This window comes from Nycticebus coucang, chromosome 23 (genome assembly GCF_027406575.1).
Source record: "Nycticebus coucang isolate mNycCou1 chromosome 23, mNycCou1.pri, whole genome shotgun sequence".
Lineage (NCBI taxonomy): Eukaryota > Metazoa > Chordata > Mammalia > Primates > Lorisidae > Nycticebus > Nycticebus coucang.
Window position 1 is genome coordinate 15272455 of NC_069802.1, and position 16139 is coordinate 15288593.

At 41.9% G+C, this 16139-nt stretch overlaps 1 protein-coding gene across 5 annotated transcripts in view; it reads right to left on the reverse strand.

Annotated features, from left to right (window-relative positions):
* TBC1D1 (TBC1 domain family member 1) overlaps window positions 1-16139 on the reverse strand; it is a 233458-nt gene that overhangs the window by 116149 nt on the left and 101170 nt on the right. For all 5 annotated transcript variants that reach the window (XM_053577462.1, XM_053577464.1, XM_053577466.1 and 2 more), the window contains 2 exons: window positions 6362-6895; window positions 2908-2997 (listed from right to left, as the gene is read on the reverse strand). In XM_053577462.1, the coding sequence (XP_053433437.1) occupies window positions 2908-2997; window positions 6362-6895 (624 nt within the window). The remainder of the gene's footprint in view (window positions 1-2907; window positions 2998-6361; window positions 6896-16139) is intronic.

A 16139-nucleotide genomic window follows, 5' to 3' on the forward strand; every position in this document is an offset into this window, starting at 1 on the left:
CAGCTACTCAGGAGGCTGCCACAGGAGGAACACTTGCGCCCAGAAGTTTGAGGCTGCAGTGAGCTATAATGACTCCACTGCACTCTAGCCCTGCGATGAAAAGTAAGACCTTCTCTCAAAACAACGAACAAAAAACTCAAAGGCAGACCAGAGAACAACAAAGAAATGCAACTACACACACAGAAAGGTTTAAAAAAAAAATTTTAAATACATTTTTCCTCCTAAGATAACAAATAGGTAAATACTGATGCAAAATGGTATAAATAATAAGTCCAAAATTATATGCACAGAGTGGAGAAGTTTTTTTGTTTTTGTTTTTTTTGAAACAGAGTCTCACTTTGTCACCTTTGGTAAGAGTGCCATGGCATCTTAGCTCACAGCAACCTCAAACTCCTCGGTTTAAGTGATTCTCTTATCTCATCCTCCCAAATAGGCGCCTACCACAACACTCCACTATTTTTTTTTAGACACGGGATCTCACACTTGCTCAAGCTGGTCTCAAACTCGTGAGCTCAAGCAGTCCACCTGCCTCAGCCACCCAGAGTGCTAGGATGACAGGCGTGAGCCACCATGCTGGGTTGAAGAAGTTTCCAAAAGATATCAGGCCAAGGCTCTACCACAGTTTCCTAAGAGCTCTTTTTAGTAAATATTAATATATAAACTTTGTCTGAAATCAGCCAACAGAGGCCCCTTAATACAGATAAAACGTCTTCCATAAATTGTCCTCTCCAAGCAAACGCATGCAGAGACATGGGCACTGACACCTTGAACTTCAGGGAATCACATAAACTGTACTCCTTAGGAAATAATAAAACTATCACAGGAAAAAGCAAACATCTAACATTAATATCTCAACAGAAATAGTAGCAAATCAGGGGCGGTGCCCATAGCTTAGTGGGTAGGGTGCCGGCTATATACACTGAGGCTGGCAAGTGTGAACCCAGCCCAGGCCAGTTAAAACAGCAATGACAACTGCAACAACAAAAAAATAGCCTAGGTGTTGTGGTGGGCGCCTGTAGTCCCAGCTACTTGGGAGGCTGAGGCAAGAGAATCTCTTGAGCCAAAGAGTTTGAGGGTGCTGTGAGCTGTGACGCCACAGCACTCCTCTACCCAGGGCCACAGCTTGAGACTCCATCTCCAAAAAAAAAAAGGCAGCGCCTGTGGTTCAAAGGGGTGGGGCACCAGCCTCATATGCTGAAGGTGGTGGTTCAGGCCCAGCCCTGGCCAAAAACTGAAAAAAAAAAAAAAAAAAAGAAAGAAAGATTTGCAAATCAGGATAAAAACTCTGTGGATAATTTAACTTTCAGGCCAAATATTTCCCTTTATTTGGCTATTTCTTTTTAAACTCTGACTTTACCAGGGTATCTCAATCAGGGGTCTCCGACAGACAATTAAGCACAAGCTGAAAGCTACAACTTAGGGAAATATGATTTAGAAAAAGTTTTTCTTTTTCAATCGTTCTCCATTCGCTCTAAGGAGAACATTATTTTCATGGTTTGCTGGAGAGAAAAAAATCCCTTTTGATTATTTAAGTAGATGTTATAAATCAACAACCACTAAGATTTTTATTACACTATTTCATAAATTACGAAAAGTCAGAGTTTAAAAAGAAATAGCCAAATATGATGTTAAGTGAGTGCACATGTTTTAGGAAGATTCTGACTATAGCTCATTGTAATTGATTCTTCCAACATCTCTCTATGAAATATCTCGAAAATCATCAGAAAAAAGTTTTTAATGAATCCTATGTACTCAATTTTGATATGAAGACAATTAATGACACAGTGGGGAATGGGGGAAGGTTAGAGCAGACAGAGAAGGAGGGAAGGGGTGAGGGAAAGGAAAAGAAGGAAAAAAAACAAGAAAATAGTGACCAATTTTCACATAAATTGGTTTTAATTTGAACCAAAGTACATTACTTAAACATTAATTTTTAACTCAACTTGTTAATATGTTGTTTAGGATATGGTATCTTCATTTATTAGTGACATGTTTGTAATTTCTCCTTTATAATAATAGATTTTCTCCAATTTTAATATCAGGTGTACCCAGATCACATAGAATGATTTTGAAGTATTTCTTCTTTTTCTATTATCTATTAGATTTTGCATGATCTGTTTTTATGAAATTATCTTTTACTTTTATTTATAAATATTAGTTGTCTATTTTTTGATACTTAAAAAAATAATAAGAAGTTAACTGATGGCTCCATACTGAATCTCAGAGTAGAAGCATTCTATAATAGACATACTCTCGTTTGACAATGTGAATGTTACTTTCTTTGCATTATTATTATTATTGCTTAATATTTCGATGTAGCAATTGTCTGATTCCTTTTCTGAATGTATTTATGTTCATCCATTCTTTACAAGGTTTTTGTTTCTAGTCCTTATCTTAAACATTGTTATTGAAATAAAATAATAAAAATAAAAGTTTTTAAGTAGACACTATATTCTGAGTGAAACATCAAAAATCGTCAAAGATAAGCACTATTTATGTAAGGAAGAAGAAATGTTGATGATTGGTACCAGTTATGAATTTTTATAAAGTAGAAATGCATTACCTATTAAAAAGATGTATTTGTGTGGACATGTAAAATATAACACACACATATGTACCCGGAAATTGTGCCCGTGGAACATTCCTACCAATAATTGAAACAAAAACAGTAGATCTATTTCGTCCATTAGGTTTTGTTGCTAAGAGCAAAATTCTTAATTTCAAAATTATGTTTATAATTTTCCTTAATATGCCAAAACAAAGAAGGAATGCAAAATGACAAATCAAGTACAGTACTTAGGGAACATATTATCTTGTACCCTTTAGCACTTTTGTGGTATGACAGATATTAATGGAATTCACTTAAAAATTCAATTGCAATTAAACCAATAACCCATCACCATTTACCTGAGAGCAAAAGGATATCTCCTTAAAATTTTTCTCCAATGCTATTTTTTTGGTGTCAGGACTGATGAGGTAAACTTCAGATTGGCCAATCTTAAAAGACAAAACAAACAAAAAATGCTAACTTTTCATGAGAGTTCAATTCATATTCATTGTACAAACTTTCTCATTCATGACCTACGAAAATAAAGAACAAAAAGGGAAAATTCCTATACAATCCTGATGATATCACTTTGGAAAATCACTTCCAAGGTTCTAACCTATCCTGCAGATTTCAGGAGTACAGGACAGTTTGGGGGCATTTGCCTACAGGGACAGCAGTCTTCTCTAAAAAGACCAAATACCCAGAAGTCTGCAACAGGTGTCAGGATGTAAGTAAGGGTCCTTCTGCATGAGTGAATCTTCCAGAAAACAGAAGCTGTCTCTTTTAAAACTTCCAAAACTTTCTAATGATAATTTTAATGGGCCAGTCTTTTTTAAATTGTTAAAGTAATCTGCCAGTTGTTAAGTACATATTATATGGAGGCAGTCATGTAAACTGCTCTTTAAAGTTAGGGCATCAGCGTGTTAACGCTGTGTTGTTGACCTGATGCACTAACAGACCTGCACAGCGGGAGGGCTCTGTTGCAATATCCACACTGCAGGTGTGCAAGGTGCCTTCTGGATGCCTCCCCTCCACAGTATTACGCTTCTTGGGTTTCGGTGTCTGTTGTTTTCTATAGATTTACTTCTTGCTCAAGACCAAGAACTCTGTGGTCACATCCTGATACTGCCGCAGTAATTCACAATCCCATCTCCTCCTCTAAAGTCCACACTTTGATGTGGAATCCAAATCAGATACACAAGCTTCTCAGAAACTGGGACGTAAAGCAAAAATAATCAAACTCTTGACGAGAGGCCCCAAGCACTGTGCATTTTGCTCTGGGAATGCCTTTGCACTCAGAATAGTTTTTGCCACACACACTTGCTAAACTGTATTCCAGCCGGGGGAGATGGACAGGTAACCTTCTACCCTTGTCCTCCCATGGATACCAAGTGTAATGCACAACATTGGTTTCTAACATGCAACTTCTCTCTACATTAAACTGTGTGTCTCTCAGGAGTAGGAACCAACACAATATCCCCCCCGACTTGTAAACAGTGAATGAATTATGTCTTTTCAGTATGTTTAGTCTCTTGGAGGTCAATGTCTCTATACACATAATGAAGATAATCTTTGTTTATTTTTAAAAAGAACCTTTGGAAATCTCACAGTTGAGAAGCTCCAGAGCATTATTATTTGGCTATTGCTGGGCTGTAAAGAACAAATCAGCCTCAAAAGTTGAGTGGGGCTCCTGAGATCCCTCTTTCCCCAGGGCAGCCAATTAATTGCACGTCCCATCCACTTGACCACTAGGCTGTCTGCCCCTCTGTCCATGTCTCTCCACCCCCAGCACCTTCAATGAAAGCCCCACCATCTCTCACCTGGACTGCTGCAGCAACTTCTTAACTCTCCTCCCCATAGTGCTTTTGGCCTCCCCCAAGTACAGCCTCACTTCACAGCCTGTGTCCTAAACTATTCAGAGACAGCAGCTTTTAGGACTAACAACAAAATCCTGAGCACAACCCCTGCAGTGGTACCTGATGAAGCTCCTGCCTCTGGCCCCAGGACCAGCCCAACCCAACCTTCTCTCCTTGCTTTCAGGCTGTTACCTGGATTTCTTTCTTATCCAAAAAACATCTATTGAGCACCTGTCCCACTGTAGGCTGAGCTCTGGGCACTAGTGACAACCGACATAAAATCCCTGTTCTTGTAAAGCCTATCTTCTGGGGACATGGGTCAAAATATTTCACTCCTTTATTTGCAGTGGTGTCAAATGGTAGAAGTGCCCTGGAGAAAAATAAGGCAAAGAAGTAGGATGGGAAGTTGCCACTGGCCTCACTGGTAAGATTCTTCCTTATTGTCAGGTTAGCAGGTTAGCAGGAAACGAAGGAAGTAAGGCAGGCCCGTGACAACTGCCCAACAAAGGCGGCATACAGGCTGCAGGGGTGCCCCCGGCACCAGCCTCCATCTCTCCAGAGGGTCTTCTAACCTGCTGCTCCCTGAGCCCAGGGGTGCCTCCTACATGGCCACACAGAAATCTCCACATGATACAAATCACGTTCTCAAAGGCGCCCTTCCAGTCTCACAGCACCCTCTGCTTCTCCTTCCCAGCATCTGTCACAACTGTAATCACATAATTACTTGTGCTCTCAGTGGCCTGTTTCCCTTCTGGAATCTACCTTCCACGTGGGCCGAGACCTATACCTGCCTTGTTCACTGCTCGGTTTCCAGCATGTTGCAGGGACCTTCTGCACAGCAGTCACATGGTAAGTACTTATAAATAAATGCACTGGGCAGTGTTCTCAATGACACCAGATTGCTGTAGTTTTGTTTTTTTTTTTTAAAGATAGATCACAAATTAAAGTACAAATCTGACTGCCAATATACCTTTGTTTTCAGTATAATGGTCAATGATGAAAAGGGAAAGAAATCATCCCTACTTATCCTGTGGGATGCCTCCTGGATTTTAAACCTGCATACACCCACCCGGCACCCACCAGCATTACCCAAAGTCATCTGCTTCCTTTCCCCTGGGCCTTCTCACTGCCCTGAGCTAGGCACAAAAACCAGGCATAACAGTAAGGTAATTTTGTTAAGGTAATTTTGTTCTCTGCACAATTTCAAAGAGGAAGCAGAGAAGGGGCCAAGGAAAAATCCGTTCCCTCCATAGTTCAAGACCAGCTAACTGCTGGGGTAGCTTCACATCCCATCAGCTCAGACCCAGGGGGACCCAGAGTGGGCAAACCCATCCAGAGGTGCCCAGATCAGCACGGACCACAGGAACGCAACCATTGGTGACTGCTCCCCATCCATCCTTTTTCTAGCATTTGGCAGTCAGTTTAACAAATTTTTTCTAGAAATAAGCAAGCAATTGACTAAACTAGTATTTCGCTTTGGGCATAAATTTCAAATATAATGTTATTTACCAAGCCAATTATCCTGAGTTAGCAAAGGGTAAATGTTTTTATAAATTAATAAAAATAGTAAAGAGAACATTTTTTAACTCTAAGTTTTTGCTGAAATACGTGACTTAAAATTCATATACATTTTTAAAAATCTCTCTTTTGGCCTGTTTTACATATTTTAACTGTTCTTGCCTGTCGAAAGGTGTCTTTAAAACTAGAGGGGTGGGAGGGAGATAAAAATTACACATAAGCATAAGATGGATTTTCCTTATGTTCTCTGATGACTTTGAAGGCTTATGGCTAAAGTAAGAATTTAATTCTGAGAAAAGAATTACCCAGTACAAAAGTATATGGAATTCACACACAAATCCCAAAGCAATTTACTAAGAATCTTTGCTCAGTAAAGCTGATTTTCTCTTAAGCGAGAACCTCAGAATGGGGATAAAGATGGGGCGTGGTAACATTTTACCGTGAAGAGCATAGTTCGATTTTCCTCAATATCTGTCGGCTGCACAATATTGTGTCCGCTAATGAGGTGGTTCTCAATGTCACTTTCCTCAAAAGAGCTGAAAAAGCCACTACTCCTGAGGCTGCCATCGGGAAAATCTTTCCTGAAGGCCAGCGAGCGCAGTCCAGGCTGGGAGGAGGACTTGCGCATGGGCCTCCTGGCGGGCCCCACCAGCCCAGTCCCCAAGCTCCCAGTCCCCAAGAGTGGCTCAGACCCGAGCTTCTCCAGGAAGGGCAGTGCTCTCCCGGGGCTGGGGCTGTCGGGGCTCTGTGAGGGCAAGTCCAGGTCTGCTTTCCTGCTGCAGCTGACATGGTTGAACTTCTCAATGCACTCGTCAATCAGGGCTGGCGGGGCCTTCTTGTGCGCCACCGTCACGCGGCCACAGAAGAGCACCTCGAACTTCTTGGCAAACGTGTCATCAAACTCCGAGGGGCAGTGCAGCTCCTGACGGGCGATCTTCCCCGCCTGGCGGATGGAGCTGATGATCTCAGGCACCTGCCGAGAAAGAGGAGTGTTAGTGGTAAGTAGCTGGTGGTGACAGGCTGGCACACTGCAGGGTAAACACGCCACAGCCTCCTCACATGGAAGGGCACTGAGGGAAGCAATACTGCGAGAGCCTTCCTATGGGAGGGAAACGCACAACTTCCAGAGAAGAGAAGGGGACGACATTTATTAAGCACCTCTTATGTGTCAAGGGCCATTCTGGAGGACGGACGTTCTCACAACACCCTATAAGGTTAAGTAACCACCCCCAGGACACAGTTCAAAACCAGATTGGTCCCACTCCAAAGCCAAAGGTCCTCTCTGGAGAAGCTGTCACCTCCCAAAGAGGTTTGTCTCCAGTGTGGTTCACCAAAACATTACTCAACGATTCTAGATTTCATGGCAATATACACTGGAAAGTCTTCATCCATACATGGTGGGATTAAGACAAGCGTTTGAAATGAACTCATAGAATATTTATCCAAATCCAGCATCATTATTTTCTTCATTAATAAGTTAGCACTCAGCCCTGTATCTCCTAAGAGTTGAATAGTGAATGGGATGAGGACCAAGCTAGGTTTTAATCAAGGAGTGAGCAGCCTACAGCTGACATCGTTATCAGCAATATGCCAGGGCTGCTTCACATGGAGACTGTAAAGCTTTTGGTTTCTCCTGGAAAAAACCTGATTAAAAGAATGTAATCAAAGGTCTCATCTGCTGCCAGGTGTCCCTACTGCTAAACCCCCTCATCATTAACTTCTGACAAGATTCTCCAAAGAAACGTTAGGCATGAAGATGAATCCACGCTACAGAGGTGAACAGCCGCGCACCTGCTCAGACCCTGAACAACCCCAACACGGAGTTTAATATTTGTGGGCTGGCACAAATTTAAACTAGGCAGGCATAAGTTTGATATTTTAAAAATGGCCTAGTTTTTGTTATAATCCGTCACCTAAACCAATTTTTTTCCATTTTTCTATGTAAGGAAAATTCAATTTACAGCCCAATACCCATAGGGCCGATGTCTTTTTAACAAGATTACAGAGGAAAAGAAAAAAAAAAATCCCTTTTCCAATTCAGGTCAAAGGTCAATGTGTACAGTAAATGAGGTGGTTTTCTATTTTTAAAATACGTCTGTATTCTGTGCTCATGGGCATAACTCTCAAAGACCCAACTCAAAAGATTTTTCTCTTTGTGATTTTTATTCCAAGCACACCTCCCAGATCTCTCTGCCATACAGATTATGGTGTATCTCTTCACATTATTACATCATAGGAAGAGTTAAAAAACCTTTGGGGATAAATTGATTCGTAAAGCATAAGACCTAAGCAATATTTAAAAAGCCAAAATTTCAACATACATTAAATATCCACTCCCAATGAGTATTTGCTTGTGCTACAGCTCACTCCTATACTGCCAAATTATCATACATCATGTCAAGGCCTAAAAATTGTTAATATAGAAAGATGACAGGACGGACAGAATTGAAAGAGGAGGGAGGGATTCAGGTTCCATCCGCACCTTTGCCAACAATCTACCACAGGGCCTTGGCGAAAACAGCCACAGTTTCTCTCCAAAAAAGTACTTACAAGATTTTCCAGCGAAAAGTTATTTCTGTAAAGTAAATAATAATGATATATTTCACGCCTGTAATCCCAGCACTCTGGGAGGCCGAGGCAGGTGGATTGCCTGAGCTCACAAGTTCGAGATCAGCCTGAGCCAGAGCAAGACCCCATCTCTAAATTAGCCAGGCGTTGTTCTGGGCACCTGTAGTCCTAGCTACCGGGGAGGCTGAGCCAAGAGAATCACTTGTACCCAGGAGGTGGAGGTTGCTCTGAGCTATGATACCATGGCACTCTATCCAAGGAAAAAAACTGTTTCCAAAAAAAAAAAAAAAAATCCAATTTATGCAAGTGAATAACCTTGCCACCTTTCTCAGCAAGTGTCCGAGATTATTTTATCAAGAGTCATATGAATCTTCCCAATTACTAAGCCTACTCTGAACAGAAAATTCAAAGCTTATTCAGTCCTCAGAGACTTGTTAAAAACCTGACCTTCCTATATGCTGTGTCTTGCAGCCACATCTGAAGCCAGCGATTGGTAGCTTTGATTCCATATCAAAGGAGAGAGAAAATGTGTCAAGTCACAGTGAATTTATGGTGATTCAGTAAATGCCACAAACAAGAACAAGACACAAAATAAATCACTTCATTGTTCCTTCAATTCCCTGGGTCAGAAGAAGCTGAAGAGTACATTATACCTTAGGTAGGGGTTGAGGCTGTGGTAGGTGGTAGGTTTTCCAAGTACCGATCTCTCCTATACTTTAAACAGAATCTTTAGAAGATACACTTTAGCCAAAGACCAAAGCCTCTCTCTCCTTGCTCTGGAAAGTCTTATTATTCAGGCCTAATTTCTTTAGCTCAAGGGATGTCATGGTCAGGGCGAAGTGCATCCTGCCACCTAGAAGCCCCAAGAAGCTGTGTGGAAGGGGGATGTAAAGGAGAGGGACTGGGGTCCAAAAACAAAAATCACTGGGATACCAATAAGAATGTAACAATTTCAGAACATCTGGAAGCAAATGGCATATTGCCAAACAGAGTTTCAACAACAAATTGCCAACAGTAAACTAAATGCTATTTAAACATAATTGTAAGTTATCTGAGTATGCTGAGACTGAATGAAAAACAGACTCCACCTGTTGTACTAAGTTTAGTTCCCTTGACCAGAACAAACCTGGGACACTGATTTTGGAAAAACAAAGGCATAATGTCCACTTCCCAGAAAATCCTGACTTCCTCATTCTTTGTGACTCTGATCTGGATCCACCTACACTTACTTTCTGCATGGGGGGATTGAGTCATTTGCTTCATTTTATTTCTAAACATCTTTCTAGGTATCTCTAGACGCCAGAGCTAAGGATTCATGAATGTAAATATTTCCCTGCTTGGAGGAGGTTTAGTGAGAATCTCCCTTCCAGGAACTGAGATGGGGCACTCTGAGAGGACAAACTCAGTGATAAAGGCTGAGAAGGTGGCTGAATAAAAGATTCTGGAAGACAGGATTCTTGGGACTTGGTGGAGACCTGGGTGGCAGGGGGTTGAGGGCATGAGGATCACAGGTGGTTCCCAGAGCTCAGGCTTCTGTGAGGATGGGGTTTCCATTAGCTCGCCCAGGGAGTACAGAGTTGGGACAGGTTGGAGAAAACAGTACCAGAAGCTCTACTGTTATACATGTAAAACCAAGAGGATTTGAAAGTAAAGGCCCGCAGGGAGCGGTGGCTCACGCCTGGAATCTTAGTACTCAGGGAGGCTGAGGCAGGTGGATTGCTTGAGCTCAGGTGTTCAAGATCAGCCCGAGCAAGAGGGAGATGAGACCCCCAGCTCTAAAAAAAAAAAAAAATCGCCGGGCATTGTGGCAGGCGCCTGTAGTCCCAGCTACCTGGGAGGCTGAGGCAAGAGGATCGCTTGAGCCCATGAGCTTGAGGTTGCTGTGAGCTGTGACGCCATAGCACTCCACCAAAGGGGACAAAGTGAGATTCTGGGGAAAGAGAAAGAAAAAGGAAAGAAAAGGCATCTAGTGGACCCAGGAACAAAAGAACCCGGGACATCAGTTGCTCGTATATGAGAGGGAATGAAAGGGAGCAAAGATGGGCCTGTGGGATACCCCAACATTTCAGATGTAGAGAAACTGAGGAATTGCAGGCAGAAGAGGAGAAAAAGGCAAGGATGAGTGAGGGTAGAGGCCCCAAGGGAAGGGGGCACTCCATCTCAAGAAGAGGAAAGTCCGTCTGCATCTGAGAATAAGTAAGGGCTGAGATAGTAGCTGCTGTCAGATCCGATAGACATAAAAATGAGTAAGACGGGATGCCAATGCTAACCCCACAAAGTAAAAATAACCGAAAAATGTCTTAAGGCAAAACTTTAAATAGTCTATAAGACGAGATGCCTGGTTACAATATTTGCTGCAAAATCACAGACCCTTTTAGGGCAAATACACAAAGGCCAGTTGAGTTTATTCCCACTGATAAAATAATCTAAGTACTTTAAGTGAAAATCTTTTCTTAGTTTAGTAAGAGCAATATTTATGTCATTTCTAGTTGAAGATAAATCAAAACCAACTATAGCACAAACAGAATTTGAAAAGCATTTTACTGAGATTACTTCATAAGGGTTTGAGGCTTGGTTTGTATTCCTTTTACATTGGAAATCACAATTAAAATGTTTGATAATTCAAATCAATCAGCAACAATTAATAAACAGGCCCTGTTTAGATTATTTAAATTTACTAAACTCATTCTGCCAACCTATTTGAGTTTATGTTAAAGCTGGATTTTTTAATTTGTTTTTTTTATTTCAAGTTAATGTGAAGGTACAAACAACCAGGTCTAAAGTTTGATTTTAAAAGAAAAGCTGCATTTTTGTTCACAACTAAAAACAGTTTTTTTTAGAATTCACATGCTAACAAATAAATGCACTGGAAAAAATAAAAATTTCTGGAGTGTACATACGTGAATACTGTTTGCTAAGTAGCCAGAAAATGGCACTCCAGGAGAATTAGAAATATTCACTTCTCTAAATAAAGCTCTTATTTAAACACTTGGGTCAATTTTCTTTTTAAGGATTTAGGGATTTTCAAGGATTATAAACCTACTGCAAGTGTAATTTTATTTACACAGATTTAAGAAAGAGCTCCTGAAACAATATTTAGAACAAAAAGTCATTTAAGTTTACATTGACAATTTTGTTCTTTTGCCAACTAGTAACAAATACATATTTTAAAAATCTGAAGCAGCCTGTATTTAAATCTAGCACTTTTTCTATCATATATTATATAATATTTGAACATTCTAAAGCTTCGAAAATATATGTTAAGACACATGTGCTTTGTCCCTTAGAGGAAATCTTTTCTGACTTCAAGAAGTTAAAATAAGCACTTCAAACAGAAAATAATCTATTCTGCACAATTATTTTGCAGAAGGAAAAGATTTGTGGCTTTTGTTATTGATGGGTGGTTATTTGTATTTGTTGCTTATAAGGTAAAAGGTGGGGGGATGGAAACTAAATTAAACCAAGTATTTCCTCATTCTCTCTTACATGCCTTGAATTTCATACAAAACATGTAAGAAAATATCTTACTAGTGCCTACTGATTAAATCGCTTAGAAAAAAACCATCTGGCCCTATCTAGGTAAGACTCACGTGGATACTCATATTATGCACTAGTTCAGCCTGACAGGACCAGACTCACCCCTGGAGATTTGAATACATCACCTACAATGAATGAGACGTGACTCCCCCTGACCTTAGGAGACTCTAAGAAGAGAGAGACACATCTGAAGAATGTAATTTCCAATATAAAGTGACAGGAGCCAGGACACAAACGTGGGTGAAGGCACCGAAGGCTGGTTCTATGCAGAGGTCACCTCGTCTACCTACTACAGCTTCACATGGCAAACTAATGCCTCAACTCCTGCTCTGTGCTTACCATTAGCCAAAAGGTCAAATTAATATGTTGTGTACATTGTCCCAAAGAGAGATCGGGCGTGCCCCTTAGCTGGCTGGGGCCCCAGAGCTAATGACTGCTGGCCCCAGTTATGGGCACCCCCCACCTTGTCTTTCTGTCCTTTGGTTCTTAATCTTTCATCACATGTAAAATAGAAATAGTACTAATCGGCTTCCCTAGTTCTGAAATGGGCACTTGGTTAAACACTTAGTAGTTTTTAAATCCCATGGAGAGTCTATGCAAACACAAAACCCAGCATCAGACTTTAACTATTCATACAACCTTCTGAGTAATCAACACCTTTCTACAAAGGTGTAAAATTATGTCACAAAAGAATATGATGGCTGCAGGAGCTAACCAAAGAGGGTGGGAGAAAAGAAATAAGAAAAAGGAAGAAGAGACAGTATCACTAAAACGATATGAAATTTATTTTTGTAGAATTTCTAAAAAAAATTTTTAAAGTCAGCATGTTGGTGGGCCAACAAAAACAATGACAGAATTAATGGAATCACTGAGTGTTCGATATGGATGAATACGTAAGTCCTTCAAGTCCAACTCCCTTCATTTAATGAAGTGATTCTCAACTCAAATGCAGCTGCACATCAGCCCTGATATCTATCCTCATGTGTCTAAATGAAGCAGGCTGCTTGGAGGTGGGGCCCTGGCACTGATTTCATCCCCTGTCCTTTGTCACATCCCAAGGGAATTCACAGGAATGCCTCCTCCCCTCACTGACCTCAGCACCATCCTAACCAAGCCTACCTGACTATGGAAGCTCTGGGCAAACTGTGAACAGCCCAGGAGGAGGCCAAACTATACAGACCCTACCCTGGACCATGCTTACAGCACAGATGAACAAACTAGTGAAGACAAAAAAGCCCTGAATCTGTCTACACAGAGGGAATAAAAACCTGCACAAGAGACTCAGCGAGGCGGAACACCAAGGGCAACAGGAGAAGTGAACAAGTTAAGCAGGGAGAGACACAAAACCTCAGCAGAGAGCGCATTTCAAATAAAGTATTGACAGCGAAGAAGATGACTTAAATGTCTACCAACCTCCTCTTAAAATAAAACCATTACCATGGCCCCCAGGGAGCCCAAATTACGTATTTTTTCCTTTAAAAAGGGAGATCTACTAAAAATTTTCCATCATATCAAAAATTTTTTTAAAAATCAGAGCCAATGGCTCGGTGCCTATGGTTCAAGTGGCTAAGGTGCTAGCCACATACACCTGAGTTGGCGGGTTCGAATCCAGCCTGGGCCCACCAAACAATAATGACAGCTGCAAAAAAAAAATAGCCGGGCGTTGTGGCGAGTGCCTGTAGTCCCAGCTACTTGGGAGGGGGAGGCAGGAGAATCGCTTGAGCCCAGGAGCTGGAGGTTGCTGTGAGCTGTGTGATGCCATAGCATTCTACCCAGGGTGACAGCTTGAGGGTCTGTCTCCAAAAAAAAAAAAAAAAAAAATTAGAGCCAAGGTGGAGTTCATGGAGTTCATGTTGGAATGGGCTTAATCTGCACATTATTCCCAGGCCTCCTCTGCTCCCTGCTATGTAAAATGAGAAAGGGCTATAATCACACACAATACAAAGGACAAAGAAATCAGACCAGCAAACACAGGCAATGTGCAAAGTTTCTGCAGGCTGCCTCGTACATTCTCAGTGCGCCACTCACTCAATAATGCTCTGACCACTCTCAAAAGGTACTTTCCCTCCCCTGGGACCAGGGCCCACATCTGCAGTGGGAATGGTGTCATTCCCCAGTGACCAGGTCCTCTGGGGCATCACATGGACTTGCCTTCTCTGGGATTCACATCTTTCCTCCCTTTGCTTGTCCGTAAGTAGAATCCACCCCAGTGAAAAATACAATAAAGGCCAGGTACAGTCAGTGGCTCACACATGTAATCCTAGACTCTGTGAGGCCAAGGTGGGTGGATTGCTTGAGCTCAGGAGTTCAAGACCAGCCTGAGCAAGAACAGACCTTATCTCTACTAAAAAACAGAAAAACTGGGTGGCACCTGTGGCTCAAGGAGTGGGGCGCCGGCCCCATATACCAGAGGTGGCGGGTTCAAACCCGGCCCCAGCCAAAAAACTGCAAAAAAAATAATAATAATAATAAAACAGAAAAACTAGCTGAGTGTTGTGGTGGGCACCTATAGTTCCAGCTATTTGGGAGGCTAAGGCAAGAGGGTTTCTTGAGCCCAAGAGTTTAAGGTTGCTGTGAGCTATGATGACGCCACAGCACTCTACCCCAGGGCAAGGGAGACTTTCTCTCAAAAGAAAAAAAAAAAGAAAAACCAGCAAAGGAATTTTCTGGGTTTTAGCCAGATCTCCAAGGGCAGAACTTTATTTCTTAGGTAAAAGATAAGGCTTCCCCTCTTAGAGGGATTTAAGTAGAAAAACCACGCTCCCTGAACGAGGTTCAGGCCAAAGCAAGAAGAAACTGAGCCACCCTGAGGGGGTTGCAGTGCTATCTCATAACCCAGGTGACTGGAACCCAGTCAGGGCCTCTCCCAGAAGGACAGTGTCAGCAAACACTCACCATCTCAGCCACAAGCAGTCTGGCCTCCTACAAATCAAACTGTAACCTTAATTATCAGCATAATGTGATAATATGTTGATAATTTCAACATTCAAATATAACTAGCCCCAGGCAGCCTGCACCTTCAATCTCCTTCTGTGTCTTCAAACCACAAAGAATGAAATCATTTTATCCGAATTGCAGCTTCTACTGGCAAATTCAAGCTTTGGTCTTGGAATCTTCCCCTTTCTATTCTCTCATTTGGAGGAAAAATAAAGCATTTTATATGGTATACGTATATCTTTGGATCACTTCCCTCTTACACACACACTTCTCCCCACCTGGAACGTCCCTGAGCCTGCAAACTAGGGAAGCGCCAGCACTTGTCTCCAGGCCAAAAGGGCTGAAAGGCCATTTTACGACCAAGAAGTTGTACAGTCAATACCAAGCAGAAAAGGAGAGAAAAAAAGGACCACTTGGTCCCTTACCTGGGTTGCTCCCCAGAGTGGCTAGAAGCTGAGTCCAGCTCAGAACGAAGGAAACAAACACTAATGTTTTACTACTATTCAATAATCCAGCTTCTTTTTTTTTTTTTTTTTTTAATTGAGACAGATTATCACTTTGTCACCCTCAGTAGAGTGCTGTGGCATCATAAGCTCACAGCAACCTCAAACTCTTGGGCTTAAGCGATTTTCTTGCCTCAGCCTCCTTAGTAGCTGGGACTACAGGTACCCGCAACGAAGCCCAGCTATTTTTTCGTATATTTTAGCAGGCCCCAGCCAGGTTCAAACCCACCAGCCCAGTGCATGTGGCCAGCGCCCTAACCACTGAGATACGGGCACCCAGCCTCCAGCTTCCTTTTTAAATACAGCAACAGAAGGCATTCTTTAATCACCTTTGATTTCTAATTAGCCTAACACACATCCATATAAAACAAAAACAGAGGCCGGGTGCAGTGGCTCTTTGGCAGGCGGAGATGGGCGGATTGCTTGAGCTCAGGAGTTAGAGACCAGCCCAAGCAAGAGCAAGACCTCCTCTCTAAAAATAGCAGGGTGTTATGGCGTGTGCCTGTAGTCCCAGCTACTCAGGAGGTTGAGACCAGAGAATGACTTGAGCCCAGGAGTTTGAAGTTGCTATGAGCTATGACACTATAGCACTCTACCAAGGGCAACATAGTGAGACTGTCTCAAATAAATAAATAAATGAATAATAGGGAAACATAAACATATGAAGTCACC